This window comes from Gopherus flavomarginatus, chromosome 4 (assembly GCF_025201925.1).
Source record: "Gopherus flavomarginatus isolate rGopFla2 chromosome 4, rGopFla2.mat.asm, whole genome shotgun sequence".
Lineage (NCBI taxonomy): Eukaryota > Metazoa > Chordata > Testudines > Testudinidae > Gopherus > Gopherus flavomarginatus.
Genome location: NC_066620.1, coordinates 211,806,246 through 211,822,483, shown reverse-complemented (window position 1 = coordinate 211,822,483; position 16,238 = coordinate 211,806,246). Strand labels below are relative to the sequence as shown.

The window sequence follows — 16,238 nt, the reverse complement described above, 5'->3', positions numbered from 1 at the left end:
GTGGCGGGAATCTGTAATGTCACTTCTGTACCAGTTGTGCTCTGTACAAAATATCAAGACTCTGGTGTCTCGTGCTATGACAGCCCTCTAGTGTCAGAAAATGGAAGGTTCTCTGCCTTTTACAGTAGAATCTCAGAGTTACAAACTGACCAGTCAACCGCACACCTCATTTGGAATCGTAAGTACGCAATGAGGCAGCAACAGAGACAACCAAAAAAAGCAGATACAGGACAGTACTGTGTTAAACCTAAACTACTAACAAAATAAAGGGAAAGCAGCATTTTTCTTCTGCATAGTAAAGTTTCAAAGTTGTATTAAGTCAATGTTCAGTGTAAACTTTTGAAAGAACAACCATAACCTTCTGTTCAGAGTTACGAATGTTTCAGAGTTACAAACAGCCTCCCTTCCCGAGGTGTTCGGAACTCTGAGGTTCTACTGTATAAAAGGGGTGTTTGAGATAAACAGTAAATGTTTCTATAGCAATTTGAAACACTGAGTTTTACTTGAACGCTAAAGATGATTAATTTTAAATAAATGTTTGGATGGAGCAGAGACAAGATCAGTAAACAGGAATACGGCCAATCCTGGCATCCTGCAGCTAGAGCCAGCCATTGAAAACCATGCCCACATGAATGGCAGCAAGCTGCTAAAAGCATGAAGGTTCTGTATGTCAGAGTCAAAGATCTAGGGTGAATCTCTAACCGGGAGCCACTGGGTGCAGTGTTGCTATGTGGAGAGACAGGCGTTGGCTACTCGTTGCTTGTGACTTCTGGATTTTCTGGGGTCAAGTCCAGGAAAGGAAAGCAGACTAGAAAGGACTTTGTTTCTAAATGAGCTCCTTTTTTCAGGCTAATTGCAGTTATGCTGGTTCCTCTGGCACCACCAAGGGGAAGAGCCCAGGGGGATAAGAAGATGGTTGCAATCCCTGTTCTGGTCAGAGAGCCTGCAGATGCCTAGCACAACTCCCGAAGTTGTTGGTTGATCTGTCTGCTGTGCTCATTACCATACACTGTGTAATCAAAACCACCCTGCAACTACTCCCCAGGCTAAGCAGAATTCCCTAAGGGGCAGAAAATAATCTCCCATTATTGGCTCTCTCCTGGCGCCTGAACCAAAGTTACTCAAGTCGACAGGAGTCTTTCAGGCCAGCTCTGGTCAGCCTGGCCTGCTGATGGCTGTGCCATTGCCTTGGCAGCAGGCAAGTGGCAAACACCACTGATTTGGTCGACTTAATATACTCTTACTGCACACACCACCTCATGCATCATTTGAAAGCTTATTATGTTTACTTTTAAGATGAGATATGTGTAGCTGTCAGGTGGTGCCGTTACCATAGAAATGGCAATAAACCATCTCATCAACACATTAAAATGACCACTTTGAAATATTTGCATTCATTTAGAACATAAGAACATAACATAACAATGGTCATACTGGGTCAGACCAAAGGTCCATCCAGCCCAGTATCCTGTCTACCGGCAGTGGCCAATGCCAGGTGCCCCAGAGAGAGTGAACCTAATGGGTAACGATCAAGTGATCTCTCTCCTGCCATCCATCTCCACCCTGTGACAAACAGAGGCTAAGGACACCATTCCTTACTCATCCTGGCTAATAGCCATTAATGGATTTAACCTCCATGAATTTATCTAGTTCTCTTTTAAACGCTGTTATAGTCCTAGTCTTCACAACCTCCTCAGGTAAGGAGTTCCACAAGTTGACTGTGCACTGTGTGAAGAAGAACTTCCTTTTATTTGTTTTAAACCTGCTGCCCATTAATTTCATTTTGTGGCCCCTAGTTCTTATATTATGGGAACAAGTAAATAACTTTTCTTTACTCACTTTCTCCACACCACTCATGATTTTATATACCTCTATCATATCCCCCCTCAGTCTCCTCTTTTCCAAGCTGAAAAGTCCTAGCCTCTTTAATCTCTCCTCATATGGGACCCGTTCCAAACCCCTAATCATTTTAGTTGGCCTTCTCTGAACCTTTTCTAATGCCAGTATATCTTTTTTGAGATGAGGAGACCACATCTGTATGCAATATTCAAGATGTGGGCATACCGTGGATTTATATAAGGGCAATAAGATATTCTCCCTCTTATTCTGTATCCGTTTTTTAATGATTCCTAACATCCTGTTTGCTTTTTCTGACTGCCGCTGCACACTGCTTGGATATCTTCAGAGGACTATCCACGATGACTCCAAGATCTTTTTCCTGATTACTTGTAGCTAAATTAGCCCCCATCATATTGTATGTATAGTTGGGGTTATTTCTTCCAATGCGCATTACTTTACATTTATCCACATTAAAATTCATTCGTTATTTTGTTGCCCAATCACTTAGTTTTGTGAGATCTTTTTGAAGTTCTTCCCAGTCTGCTTTGGTCTTAACTATTTTGAGCAGTTTAGTATCACCTGCAGACTTGGCCACCTCACTGTTACCCCTTTCTCCAGATCATTTATGAATAAGTTGAATAGGATTGGTCCTAGGACTGACCCTGGGGGAACACCACTAGTTACCCCTCTCCATTCTTAGAATTTACCATTTATTCCTACCCTTTGTTACCTATCTTTAAACTAGTTCTCAGTCCATGAAAGGATCTTTTCTCTTATCCCATGACAGCTTAATTTACTTAACAGCTTTTGGTAAGAGACCTTATCAAAGGCTTTCTGGAAATCTAAGTACACTATGTCCACTGGATCCCCCTTGTCCACATGTTTGTTGACCCCTTCAAAGAACTCTAATAGATTAGTAAGACACGATTTCCCTTTACAGAAACCATGTTGACTTTTGCCCAACAATATATGTTCTTCTGTGTGTCTGACAATTGTATTCTTTGCTATTGTTTCAACTAATTTGCCCGGTACTGATGTTAGACTTACCGGTCTGTAATTGCCGGGATCACCTCTAGAGCTCTTTTAAATATTGGCATTACATTAGCTATCTTCCAGTCATTGGGTACAGAACTGATTTAAAGGACAGGTTACAAACCATAGTTAATAGTTCTGCAATTTCACATTTGAGTTCTTTCAGAACTCTTAGGTGAATGCCATCTGGTCCCAGTGACTTGTTACTGTTAAGCTTCTCAATTAATTTCAAAACCTCTGTTAGTTTAATGACCGTGTATTATTTCAGGATATAAAATTGGATTTCTTTGTGACCTCAAAGCATCACCACCACAACCTACAGCATCAAACAAAATCGAGTAATAAATTTGTACAGGTATTATTGAAATGTCATAGTGCTGGTGAGATTTCTGGTCAACATCATCATCACATCTTGTTCATCACTATGATCTCGGTCAAGAGTCCACAGGTTACCACATTCTTCGTTGCCTTGGCATGTAAACTGCTCTGTTCAGGGGTGATTATTCTCACTACAGACTCAGTTGATTGTGCAGTGACCTCTCCTGATACCAGCACAAATAAGATCTTGTAGAAACTTAGATGTCACTGGGCCCTTGAAGAATACAGGAAGTAGTTCATCATCTGAATTTTTCCATCCATGGTGATCTAATATCTGGCTTTACCAATCTATGAAGCCATCCAAATCTTTGTTTGCCAAGATGCTTTTTTGACATGCTCTTCAAAATCGTCCTCTCGTGGTGGGAGTTTGGCCAGCAACTTGTGATGGACAGATTGAGGTGCAAGCAATTCAGGTCTCTGAGTCTCCTTTTCATTCTCACTCAGGTCATACAGCCCTGCTACCACCTTCATTGCTGCAGAAATTGTGTCTTGCCCATCGCTCTTTTCCAACTGGGCAAGATCTCTGAAGGGATAAGCTCCCTTTGTTTTGAAAACATTAAACACAGATTCCCCCACCCCTGCCTGGTACTAGATAGGGATGACATAGCTCACAGTCCTGTTTAATGTGTGTACAGCAGGAAGTCGGGAATGTGTACACCACAAATTGCCCATTCAGGTATGAAGTGACGTGTGTCAGTTGTGCCGGTAATGGTGCCTGTTTCCAGAAATGGAACACACGGATAATATGTGCATTGAAAGTATGGCACAGCAAGGACCAAAACATCTGTATCAAGTGGCCTAATTACTATGGTTCCTTTTGACAAGCCATATTGACACATGTGGAAGCATCCTTGTGTCTGCTTCCACTCGAATACTGTACAAGCCTTGGGTTTCATCAACACCTCTCCTGGTGATGGACTTTGCTACTTTCCTGTTGGAAAAGCCTCCAGCAAGGAGGAGTGTTTGTGCTGCGTGTGCTCCTACACTCTCAGGTGCATTTTGAAGAACCATATATTGACAGAGGAATTTTTACAAATGACTTTAAACTTGGCATCCAGCAAGCAAACCTTTCCCATGGAGGCACAGAGCATCCCCCAATCACCTGGTATTTTTGAATCCAACATTTTATCCTGTCCAGCTCTGTCCTTCTGTCATTTTTATGGAATTACTGTTGTCCTATCTGTCAGACTTCGATTACAGAATGATTTATGCTAAATTCTTTTAAGACACACCTCAAGCACTCAAGAGACAATTCATCTAATAGCGGAATTTGTCTCCAGCCATCATTTCTGTGACAGCTGTGGCATCTCTGTGGCTTTCTTTGTTGCATGCCCTTAGCTCATGGATGCTTTCAGCTTGAGCATCCAGTTGATGCCCTAATTCAGCTATGTTTGTCCTTCTCATTGTTCTATCAGCATTGAAGAGGGACATAGTCACTCCATAGGATCTGTGCCTAAGAATAGATGCTATTGAAACTGTGACAGGTTAGATCACAGAACCCCCTCTTGGGGGCTGCCACTTGATGTACCAAGACTACCTCTGCTCCTGCTTTCGCTGCCAGCTCAGGACCCCAGCACCCTGTCTTGCTGAGCCAGATGTGCCCGTCTGCTCCAACACAGACCCAGGGTCTGAATTGCTTGCCCCAAAGCTGCAGACTTAACTGAAAGCAGCTTACAGAAGTGTTCTTATCTAGAACACTCAGATGCCCAACTTCCAATGGGGTCTAAACCTGAATAAATCCGTTTTACCCTGTATAAAGCTTATACAGGGTAAACTCATAAATTGTTTGCCCTCTATAACACTGATAGAGAGAGATGCACAGCTGTTTGCCCCCCCCTCCAGGTATTAATACATACTCTGGGTTAATTAATAAGTAAAAAGTGATTATATTAAATACAGAAAGTAGGATTTAAGTGGTTCCAGGTAGTAACAGACAGAACAAAGTGAATTACTAAGTAAAATAAAATAGAACATGCAAGTCTATGTCTAAGAAACTTAATACAAATAACACCTCATCAGTTCCAGTAAGCTTCCTTTTATAGGCTAGTCTCCTGCTAGTCTGGGTCCAGCAATCACTCACACCCCCTGTAGGTATTGTCCTGTTGTTCCAGTTTCTTTCAGGTATCTTTGGGTTTGGAGAGGCTCTCTCTTTAGCCAGCTGAAGGCAAAATGGAGGGGTCTCCCATGGGCTTAAATAGACTTTCGCTTGTGGGTGGAGAACCCCTCCTCTCTCCTATGCAAATTCCAGCTCCAAGATGGAGTTCTGGAGTCACCTGAGCAAGTCACATGTCCATGCATGACTCAGTTTTTACAGGTAGCATCCATTGTTTACATGCTACCTTGAATGTCCTCAAGTAGACTTCTTATGTGGATTAGAGCATTCCAAGATGCATTGTTCCTTAAGTGCTTCCTGATTGGGCACTTAACTTTGTGAATTCCTTTTTCCAGGAACTGACCAAATGCTCTACTAAGGTTATTTAGAAATCAAGCCAGTACACTGCCAATATTCATAACTTTGAGTACAAAAATGATACATGCATACAGAAAGGATTGATAGAGTCAGTAGATTGTAACCTTTACATAGATATGTTACATGGCATATGTAGCAGATAACATATTCCAGTTATGTCATATATATTCATAAGCATATTTCCATAAAGCCTTATAGGGGGCGCCGTCACAGAAACATCATCTCTTGTTAAGGACAGGACTCAGCAAAAAATAATTTCTGGACTGATAGCTGCTGTGATTGTCCATCCCTTGCCCAAGAAAACCATATTTAATTCTGGCATTTCAGCAAAAGTTTTTTTTATGCCAGAGTTCTTGACTGAGCTGAAGAAGTTCCATGTCTCATCAGAATCAAGTGCACTTCTCATAGGTCTCTCCACTTGTTCTTCATCAGCATCTGCTATTTTTGGTACTGACTGCTCCTGTACATCTGATATTACATGCATTCCAGCAGATATGCGGATAGGTACCTCTGGGTGTGATTCAGGATCACATAGGTTTGTCATATTGATGACACGGGTGGTAACAGCTGTAACATGCTCTTCACCCCTCTTCAGGGCAGAGACAAGGACTTGTTTGTGGACTTTGTCTTCGTTACTTTTTGTTAGGCCACTTGTTTCTCTCATAGCTTTTGCATATTCATAACATAAATGTGTATCGTCGCCTCCAACACTTATATTGACTTGTGCATGACTGTCACTGAACTCAAAAGGTAGTTTCTAGAATATTTCAAAGCCTAGTACTGCATGCATAGGTCACTGAAAAATTAAAACCTTCTGCGGGGCAGACTAGATGCTACATTGTATGTGGCTATGTCCGATGAAGTGGGCTGTAGCCCATGAAAGCTTATGCTCAAATAAACTTGTTAGTCTCTAAGGTGCCACAAGTACTCCTGTTCCTTTTGCGCATACAGACTAACACGGCTGCTATCTGAAATATGTCTACACTGTGCACCTTACAACGGCGAGGCTGTGCCTCTGCAGCCATGCCATTGTAAGGTGTAGCCGATCTTTATCTTCGGGAGAGAGCTTTCCTAGCAACAAAATAAAACCACCTCCAATGAGGAGCAGTAGGTGCATTTCTAGGAGCGCGGCTCACGCTGCTGAAGTGCTGTCCACACTGGCACTTTTCGTCGCTAAAACTTTTGTCGTTCGGGGGTGTGTGTGTGCGTTTTCACCCCCCTGCCTGACAAAAGTTTTAATGACAAAAGTGCCAGTGTGGACATAACCTGTATGTACAGAAGCTTATACATGGAAAAGCATTGCATTAGGAATTCACATACACCGCTACTTCGATATAACGCCACCCGATATAACACAAATTTGGATATAACACGGTAAAGCAGTGCTCCCCCCCTCGGTGCACCTGCAGACACTTTCTGGACCTGCAGGGATAAAGGGCAAGGAAGCCGTGTGTAACTACCCAGCACAGATCGGGCCAGGATGCATCGTGTCAGGGAATTCAGTGTGATGTGAGAGCTGCAATAACTGCAGATGGTCAGGACTCTGGTTTCACGCATGTGAGACGTGTGCTAATGTCTTCTGCCTATGGGTGGCAGCAGGCACCTACACATTCTCGTCCCGGCTGCACTGAACCGTAGGTGGCTGGGTTAGGCTCCTTACTGTGTAAGGCTCCAGGCTCTGTGATCCAGCTTAGGCTCTCTGATCTCTACAACCAGAGGTGGCCAGGCAGCCACATCTGGGCACGGCTGGAGGTGGGAACCTTCAGGGAATGCATGAATGCTTCAGTGCCAGTTCTAGACTAGCAACGCGCAGGGCTAGCCCAGGGCTCCCAGCGCTTTGCTGTGGAGAAGGATGTGTCTGCCCTTGCTCTATTCATCCAGCCCCCTCCCCCGGTCCTGCTGATATTCCTATCAGGAACCACGGCTTCAGACACTGTGGTCCTCACTGGGGATTGAACCCAGGACTTTCAGCACGACTCCACCCCTAGCACTACCAGAGCTCCTAGGGCTGTGAATATGTAGCAGGCTAATCCAGCAGTGGGGGCTAGATGCTAGAAGGCAACGTGATCACACTCGCTAAGTCAGTGTACTGTATTGCACTGAGATGGCAGAGCCCCTCACTAGCTGCTTCTCTGTCTAGTGGTGCTCATGCTGCTAGGTTGGCAGAGCCCTGATCATAGGCACTGTGTGTGGGGCAGGAGCTCCTGTCTGGGTTAGTCGATTGTTGCTGTCCCATTGGTGCTCAGCTCCCAGATGGTAGGAGCAGAGAGACCCTTTTACGGGTGCCCATCAGTCACTCTGGGGATTGCTGGAGGGTCCAAGCAGGCAGCTCTCAACCTTTCCCAGTCTGAGACCCCTCCTCCTATTCAGCAGTACAGGAAAGGCAGAATGCTCATAGCCCCTGACACCTGGTCATGACCCCCTAGGTTGACAACCCCCGGTGTAAGAGATCGCTCTTTGCTGTGGGTGGGGGAGGCTGGGAGAATGTTGCTTACAATGAGAATGCAGAACAGGGTCCTAAGAGTTAACCTCTGCTGCAGCCTGCTCTCCACAGCCTGCCAGCCCATCCACTTGCTCGCAGCTCCCCGGCTGTGGCTGTGTTCTCCAGATAGCCTTCCTTTCGCTCTCTATAGCCCCTCAAACACAAGCGGAAAGGTCCACGTGGGTGGGAGCAGGAGGTCCGTGACCACAGCTGGCTCTCGGGCACCTCTGCGCGTGTAACCTCTTCTCTGCTGGATCGCTCGCTCTAACCTGACAGAATAGCGCAACCTTGCTGTGTGAAAGTGGCCCTGCAAAGCAGACCACAGCGCTTGCACCAGCTCCTGGGTCTGTATCTAGGTGGCCTCATCATACCTTGTCTCTGCTTGTCTTGCACATCTGGAAGGTCACCTTCACGTTCTCCTCTCTCTGCTTGAAGATCTTAGAAAGATTTTTGGAGGACCTGACTAGTGAGGTCCCATGTGGCTGCTGTAGTCTGAGCTGCTGCCCTGCCTGCTCCCAGGGAAGAGGGACGGGGATGCTGGTTATTAGACAAGCCTCAACATCCGCTCCCCTTCAGCTGGGAGCCACATGTAAGCTTGGGAGGTTTTAACCCCTTTATGCGCAGCTTCAAGAGAGCTACAGTGACAGCAGTGGGTTGGAGTTGCCCACTCGCTAAGCTAGGGCATCCTCTGCCTTGAGGCCAGGTACAGATGAGTTTAGCACTGGTCAGAGCCCTAGTCTCGAGGCAGCTGCTGAGGCAAGGTATTCTTCTCCCCATGTTAATGACTATTCCCCCATGCCGGAAGAGCTCCCACCAGCACCAACCCAGGTTCAGCTGCAGTGGTAGGAATACTCTGTGTCTCCCGGCAGTGTAGACACAGCCTCAGTGTCTGTATCAAGGTGGGGAAGAGGGGAACAGTCAGGGTTTGAAGGGCCAAAGAAGATGCAAGGTGTCCAAAGGGGTTATAACTAGGACTAATGGGAAGAAAGGGGGAGACTGCATGGGATAGGACGCGTGGGTTCTCTTCCCAGCTCAGCCACTGCCTTCCTTTATGACCCTGGGCAAATCACATTCCTTCTCTTAAGCTTCTCCTTCCCCTCCAACCCTATGTCTGTTAGGTTGTGAGCTCTTCAAGGGACTATCTTGCAATGTGTAGGTGTGATGCCTAGGGCGATGGGGCCCTGATCTAGACTCAGCTTTAATAATAAGGGAAATTTAGGCTGATTACAATGGCTTTTGGAATAATCCCCCAAGGGAAACCATGCTGGAGCCCTTGTGTAGATGGGGCCCACTAGCTGCTACCATTTTAAACACCATGTCAACTAACCTGGCTCAGAGCAGGTCTAATTAACACAGTCCCCTCACCCCCTACCCCCCTGGCCACATCAGGCCACCTTCACCCATCGCAAAGAAGTAGGGGTACTGTACGTCCGGGTTTTCCCAGACGTCGCCTCTTTGAGGCTCTGTCCTCTATCTGGGCAGATTTTTTCAAATAACAGGAAATGTCTGGGATTTTTGCAGAGCAGACACTGGTCTGCTTCCCAATTGGTCCTTCCCCTGCATCCGCAGCTGATTGGTCCATTCCCCGGCAGCCACAGCTGCTGGATCCCACCTGCCCTCCTAGCCCCGACTCCCAGCCCTGGGAAGTGGGTCCAGTGGGGAGGCACTGACTGATGGCTGGCACTGCATCTTGGGTAGCCGCCCTACTACTGTGATGGAGCAACACTGCCTCACACCTCCAGTGAGTACCCCCCTGCAGTCCCCCCTCCCCAACCCTCCGGTCTCCCCTCCCCTCCAGCAGAATCCTCTTTTGGGGAAACTGAGATATGGTAACCCAACAAAGAAGCAGAAACTGGGGGGCCATAATCCCATCATGTTGGAGAGAAGGGACTTACCTCTGTGCTGTGTGATGCTCCAGAAAGCATCTAATCTCAGTGTGTTTACACTGTGCCCATCACCACGGTATGTTGGCACCTGTTCGGTTTTTGTGTGAAACCGGTCCTGTCAGGTCTGAAAACAGAAAGGTCTGGCTAGAGATTAACACTCCATTTCAGCAAAACACTTCACCAAGTTCCTGCTTGCTTTGCTGAACCAGGCCCCCTCGGAGGGCCGAGAGGGCCGCTGTCAAACTTCTGTTCCTCTCTGCAGACTCGGCTAGGAGACCAATCAGCCAGCAATCATGCAGGGAAGCAACCAAAGGCTGGAACAGCCGTGCGGGAAGGTAGGACAATGAGATGGTTTCCGTTGTAACAACACCAGGTATTAACTGATCACAGTGCCTGCCTACCCTGTGCTGCAGCAGGGATTTGGGTCCATCCCCAGCACCTCCTGGGGCCAGTGGGAAGTTCTAAATCTCTGTGGATACATAACGTGGTTTGATACATGTCACAGCAGGGGTGTCTGAGGGGGGGCCTTGTGAATCAGTTCAATTCCACGGGGGAAACTTACACAGTGCCTGGGGGAGTTGCTCTATCCCTAGCTCTGTTGGGTGCTGCCAATCCTTTGCTTCTGGGAACATGATGGGGTGTGCAAACCCTGCGCATTCCTGGGCAGGTTAATGTATTGCTGTGAGCTTAATCAGTCTTGCCTGCCACACCTGTATTGTGTGTTAGGCCAGAAGGGTGGGGTAAAAAGGGGAAAGTTGCTCACAACAACAGACCTGTGGAGAGAGCAGCTGGGCAGGAGTCCAGAGCTGAATAAATCTGATTCCTGATCAAGTCTCCCTGGAGAGGTTGTAGGCCCTGACAAGGAGCCATTCGGATGTACCTGGCACCTGCTGGTGAATTTTAAACTGAGCCAGGGCAGAGGAAACAGGAGGAGGACAGAGAGCTAAACCCAGAGGGCAGATGGATGAATAACCCAAGGAGCTGAGGACTTTAGCCAAGTTTATGGGCAAAGACTCCTGTCTTTATTGACTTTGGACTCTGCTACCCTGGAAGGGAATTGAACTCATGTAGTGACTGGCCAGAAGGCTGAGCTACGTAAGCCACCAGAGCGGGCTCGAAACACTGTTGGGGAAACTGAGGCAGAGAGCCCCCTGCTCCATGTCATCACTAGGAGGCATCAATCCAGTCACAGGGAGTCTTTTGCAAATTAAAAGAAAACAGGTCTCTAGTGCATTGTGATGGGTCAGTGGCTGTGTATGGTGGGGCAAGCTCATTCTGGACGCAGCCCGGCTTAAAGCCTACGTGACGCTTGGGCCTACAGGAGCCTGCTGCATGGTGGGGAATCCATTAATGACACAGGTCCGTGTGGTGTCCATTTTATTTCATTTCCATTTCATTGCTGCTTAGGATGTTTAACCTACCTATGTAGGCTGATGGGCAAAGCTTGTCCTAACTCTCCCAAGCTAAGCAGGGTTTGGACTGGTCGGTACATGGATGAGAGGTTTCTCTTCCCCACTCAGCTACAATGTGAAATTGCTTAACCCAGCTGAAACAATCCCACACCCTGGTGTTGTTTGGATCTGTTTATTCCCGGCTGACATGAAAGCCAGATCGAATCGTTAATGGTTCACGTGAGCCGAGCCGTTTATCCCAAGCGCTGCCTGGCAAACAGTAATCAGGCCATCACTGGGTATCTGCTCCAGGACTCTGAGCTGGCCCAGCGGAGCAGGATTTATAATGTGTGTATTGCTGGCAAGCACCTGTCCCCTTGCATGGCTAATCTTGTGTAATCCCTTTATAAAGGCACTATAAACATTTGGCTTCCTCTGGGCTTTGTTTGCATTTCAGTGTAATTAGGATTTCCTCCAAGTGAACTCGGAAGGGGTGAGGGGGAGGGAAGGGGGAGAGACTCCTTTGATGGCAGCAATGCTCTGGCCTTTGAAGATGTGCCTGGACCTGGCATGTGAGTGCTGCCTGTTTCTGCTGGAGCAGGGAGATGTTCCTATGGTGGAAGGACATGCAGCCAGAGTGAGAGCCCCGTGCGTCCTCTCGCTCTCTAGGATTGCCAACTTTCTAATTGCACAAAACCAAACATCCTTGCCCTGCCCCCTAGGCCCCACCCCTTCTCTGAGGCCCCACCTCCACTCACTCCATCCTCCTTCATCTGCCCTGCTCGCTCTCATCCTCACTCACTTGCTCATTTTCACCAGGCTGGGGCTTGGGGTGTGTGGGGGGTGAGGGCTCCGGGGTGGGGCCAGGAGTTCAGGGTGCAGGGGAGGGCTCTGGGCTGGGGCAGGAGGTTGGGAAGGGCCCCTGCTGGGGGTGTAGGCTCTGGGCTGGGGCCAGGGATTAGGGGATTGGGATGCAGGAGAGGGCTTTGGGCTGGGGCTGAGGGATTCAGAATGTGGGAGGGGGATCTGGGCGGCAGCAGGGATTGGCATGTGGGAGGGGGTGTGAGCTCTGGGCTGGGAGTGCGGGCCCCAGAGTGGGGCCAGAAATGAGGGGTTCAGGGTGTGGGAGGGGGCTTAGGGGTAAGGTAGGGGCTCGGGGCTGAGGTAGGGGGTTGGGGTGCAGGAGGGGGCTCGGGGCTGAGGTGGGGGTTCAGGGTGCAGGAGGGGGCTCGGGGCTGAGGTGGGGGTGCAGGAGCAGGCTTGGGGCTGAGGTAGGGGGTTGGGGTGCAGAAGGGGGCTCGGGGATGAGGTGGGGGTTCAGGGTGCAGGAGGGGGCTCGGGGCTGAGGTGGGGGTACAGGAGCGGGCTTGGGGCTGAGGTAGGGGATTGGGGTGTGGGAGGGGGCTCGGGGCTGAGGTGGGGGTTCAGGGTGTGGGAGGGGGCTTGGGGCTGAGGTAGGGGCTTGGGGTGTGGGAGGGGGCTCGGGGCTGAGGTGGAGGGTTGGAGTGCGGAAGGGGGCTCGGGGCTGAGGTAGGGGATTGGGGTGGGGGAGGGGAAGGGATGAGGGCTGTGGTTGGGGATGCGGGCTCTGGGCTAGGGCCGAGGATAAGCACGTGCTCAGGAAAGGGCTGTTGGTCGCGCCGGATTCCTCCCCTCCCCTCCCCTCCAGAGTCCCCAGGGTTGAGGCCGCGGAGGCAGGTGGAGGATGCCTCGCCTCAAAGGAGCACGGAAATCCTGGTGTGTGTCACACCCCAGCTGGCAGGGGTGGGCAGAGCCACCCAGGGCAGCAGTGCCCCCAGTTCCTCTCGTCCTACCCAAAAGCACCAAGTTTCCTTGCATCGAGGCAGGTGTCCTGCGACAACTCCTTATGCAGCCCCTCTGTGTGCCCTGATTTGAGCACTGCTCCTTTCCCCTGCCCTGCTCCCCCTTCCCCAGGGCTATTGCCTCCACAGCACCCCCATCCCCAAGAGCCTGAAACGCAGCTGGAAGCCTTACAAGGGCAGGGCCGGCTCTAACTTTTTTGCCACCCAAGCAAAAAAAACGAGCACCACCCTGCCATAACATCCGCCCCAGCGAGCACCGCGTCGCTGAAACTCCTACCCCCCTAGCGCCATGCTGTGCCATACCACTGAAGCCCCCGCCCCCCTGAGTACCACGCCATGCCGCTGAAGCCCCTGCCCCCTCGAGCGCTGCGCCACCGAAGCCCCTGCCCCCTCGAACGCCGCGCTGCCGAAGCCCCCGCCCCCTTGAGCGCCGCGCCGCCGAAGCCCCCACCCCTCAAGCACCGCCGAAACCCTCACCCCCCCGAGCGGCGCACCGCCGAAATCCCTGCCCTCCCGAGCGCCATGCTGACGAAACCCACGCGGCCCAAACCCCCGCCCCTCCCGTGCACCACACCGCCGAAACACCTCCCCTCCAAGCACCACCCGGCCGAAACAAAAACAAACAAAGAAGAAAAACCCTCCAGAGCTGCCCGGCCAAACCATAAAAAAAACAAAAAACCACCCGCGCGCTCTCCGCCCCAAGGTGTCTGGAGCGGGTCCTGCACAAGGGAGTACTAAACCATCCCACAACTCATCCTTGCCCTGCCTGGCACTGGATGTACCCTCAGCGTTTTCATTTCACTTGGGCTCATTGCTCTGCTCCCCTAGGCCATGGGGACTGTTGAATCTAGCACCCATCATCACTGTGGTCTGTAGGCGCTCGGAAGAGACACCTCCGCCATTGCCAGTCTGGCCCATCTCCGCTGCTGCTCCTCAGGCAGGGCTGGGTGTTTAAGGGTCAGGCTAGATGGGGAGCAGGGGAAGATGCCAGGCCTCCATTTATTCTTCTTTAGTGAGGAAGCACTTGGCAAATAAGTGCATCTTCCACCATCGCCATCTCACTGCTGGCAGGTTGCATTAGGGATGGAGGAGGCTGGTGCTGGAGTAGCGAGAGGGAGAGGCCAGGTCTATGAGGCCAGGGCTACTCCAGGGGAGGCTTTAAAAACAAGCCCGCTGAATATCGCTTCATGACACAGTCTCCATGCCAGTGGCCCCAGTGCACAAAGGCGCCTGGTACAAGCCCAGGGGTGTCTCCGTGCCAGTTGGCATGCAGATGCTCACACTGGCAGGGCTTCCTCTTTCTGGTCCTCAACACCAGAGCAAAGCAGCTGGGAGCGAAGCAGAGGAAAAGCCCAGGAGAGGGGACTGGTGGCCGACTGTAGGTCACAGTTAGTTGACCAAATGTTCATTTTAATATGGCTTCAAAATCAAGCTCAGCCAAATGAGAGAGCCATCCCCTCCACAGGAGCGTGAGAGAGGGGCTCCCTTCTCCAAACCTCTGGCAAAGTGTCTGGCTGCAGCAATGGGAAACCCGCTCTCCCGTTGCTGAAACAAGTGCTTCCTGCCGGTGAATAGCTATATATCTAATCAGAGCGCTCTGCCTGTCTGCTCAGTGTCTCCTTTTCAACGTGGCCTTGTAGGCCCTGAGGATGGCACAAACCCTGTTATATCATCCAGCCCATGTCCCCAGGGCCAGCCTAGTGCTCTTCCTGCCAGCGTAATAACACGTGTCGTTGGTCCAATCTAGTGATCCAATCAATGGGATCCCACCCGTTCCTGTAGCCTGATACAGGATGTGTCCCCTGATATCCAGCCCATCCCTCCCACTTTATAAACCCTTGTGCCACCCTTAATTCTCCTCCTCCCCTGCTGCTTGCAGCCTTCAGATGTTTGTTTATAGTGGATCCTCTGTGCTTTATGCAGCCAAGCGACATGTATTTAACTCTTTCACTCTTGTCGAGTGAGTGAGAGGGGAGTTATAGATAAAGCCCCTTAACAGGAGCCAGGAAATGTTTTTTCTTATTTGTGATTTCTATTATAGCACCATTTATAGACCTGCAGCTGAGATCAGGCCGGAATGTGTGAGGCGCTGTAGCAGCGTAACCTAAGAGGCAGTCCCTTCCCCAAAGAGCTATGGAGACAAGACAGGCAACGGCTGGGGTAAAGTTCTTTTCTGCTGTTGGTTCTGTTTTGTTCTCAGGTCTGCCGCTGATGCCTGTGTAACCTAGGACAAGTCACTTCATATGTGCATGCACTGGTTCCCAATTTGCAGATAACCCCTCTGAGCTGTGTTGTGGGGATCAGTGCTTCCTTTCCCTGGAAAATGCTGTAAAAGTTCAAAGTATGGGCACGAACTGCCTGGTGTGTATTTTGCCCTGCTGTCTGCCGCTGGGGAACTGCTCCCCTTGGGCCATAGGCCGTATATTGCTAGTGGAGATTTGGTAGCTCAAGAAGCCAGTGCTTGTGGTTAATCTGGTCTGAGGTCTGTCCCTGCGCTAGCCATGAAGTGCCAGGATGGCAGTGGATTTATTACAGTATTATTGGCCCTTCCAGCCCCTAGCTGTCATTGTTGCTCATCGCCAGTTTTTCTAACAGTCTGGTAATGCAGTGCCCGGAACTCACTGCACCCGAGTTAAGGTCACGTCGGCAGTAATGTGATTGGTGCGGCATTCTCTTCATATGGGCCACCCTGGCGTAACTTGCCGGCTCGTCTGGGGAGAGCTGAAAGGCCTCTGATGCAGTAGAGCCCGTATAAGGCTACTGGGATTTATTTAACATGGATTATACTGCAGAGTAATAGCAGATGGAGGCTGCGGTTTAGCACAACATCTGCGGAGCTTAAGCTGCATTGATTTCATGTCCGAGGCTATGGGATGGGGATAGGAGTTTCTGCTGCAAAGGAGGATTCCCTGTCCCATCTCCTGCCTCCCCAGCTGA

General features: G+C 49.8%; 1 protein-coding gene across 1 annotated transcript in view; it reads left to right on the top strand.

The window, feature by feature from the left end:
- LOC127050134 (uncharacterized) overlaps window positions 1–16,238 on the top strand; it is a 54,756-nt gene that overhangs the window by 4,547 nt on the left and 33,971 nt on the right. Inside the window, exon 3 of the mRNA XM_050951660.1 lies at window positions 10,350–10,422. Within this exon, the coding sequence (XP_050807617.1) occupies window positions 10,350–10,422 (73 nt within the window). The remainder of the gene's footprint in view (window positions 1–10,349; window positions 10,423–16,238) is intronic.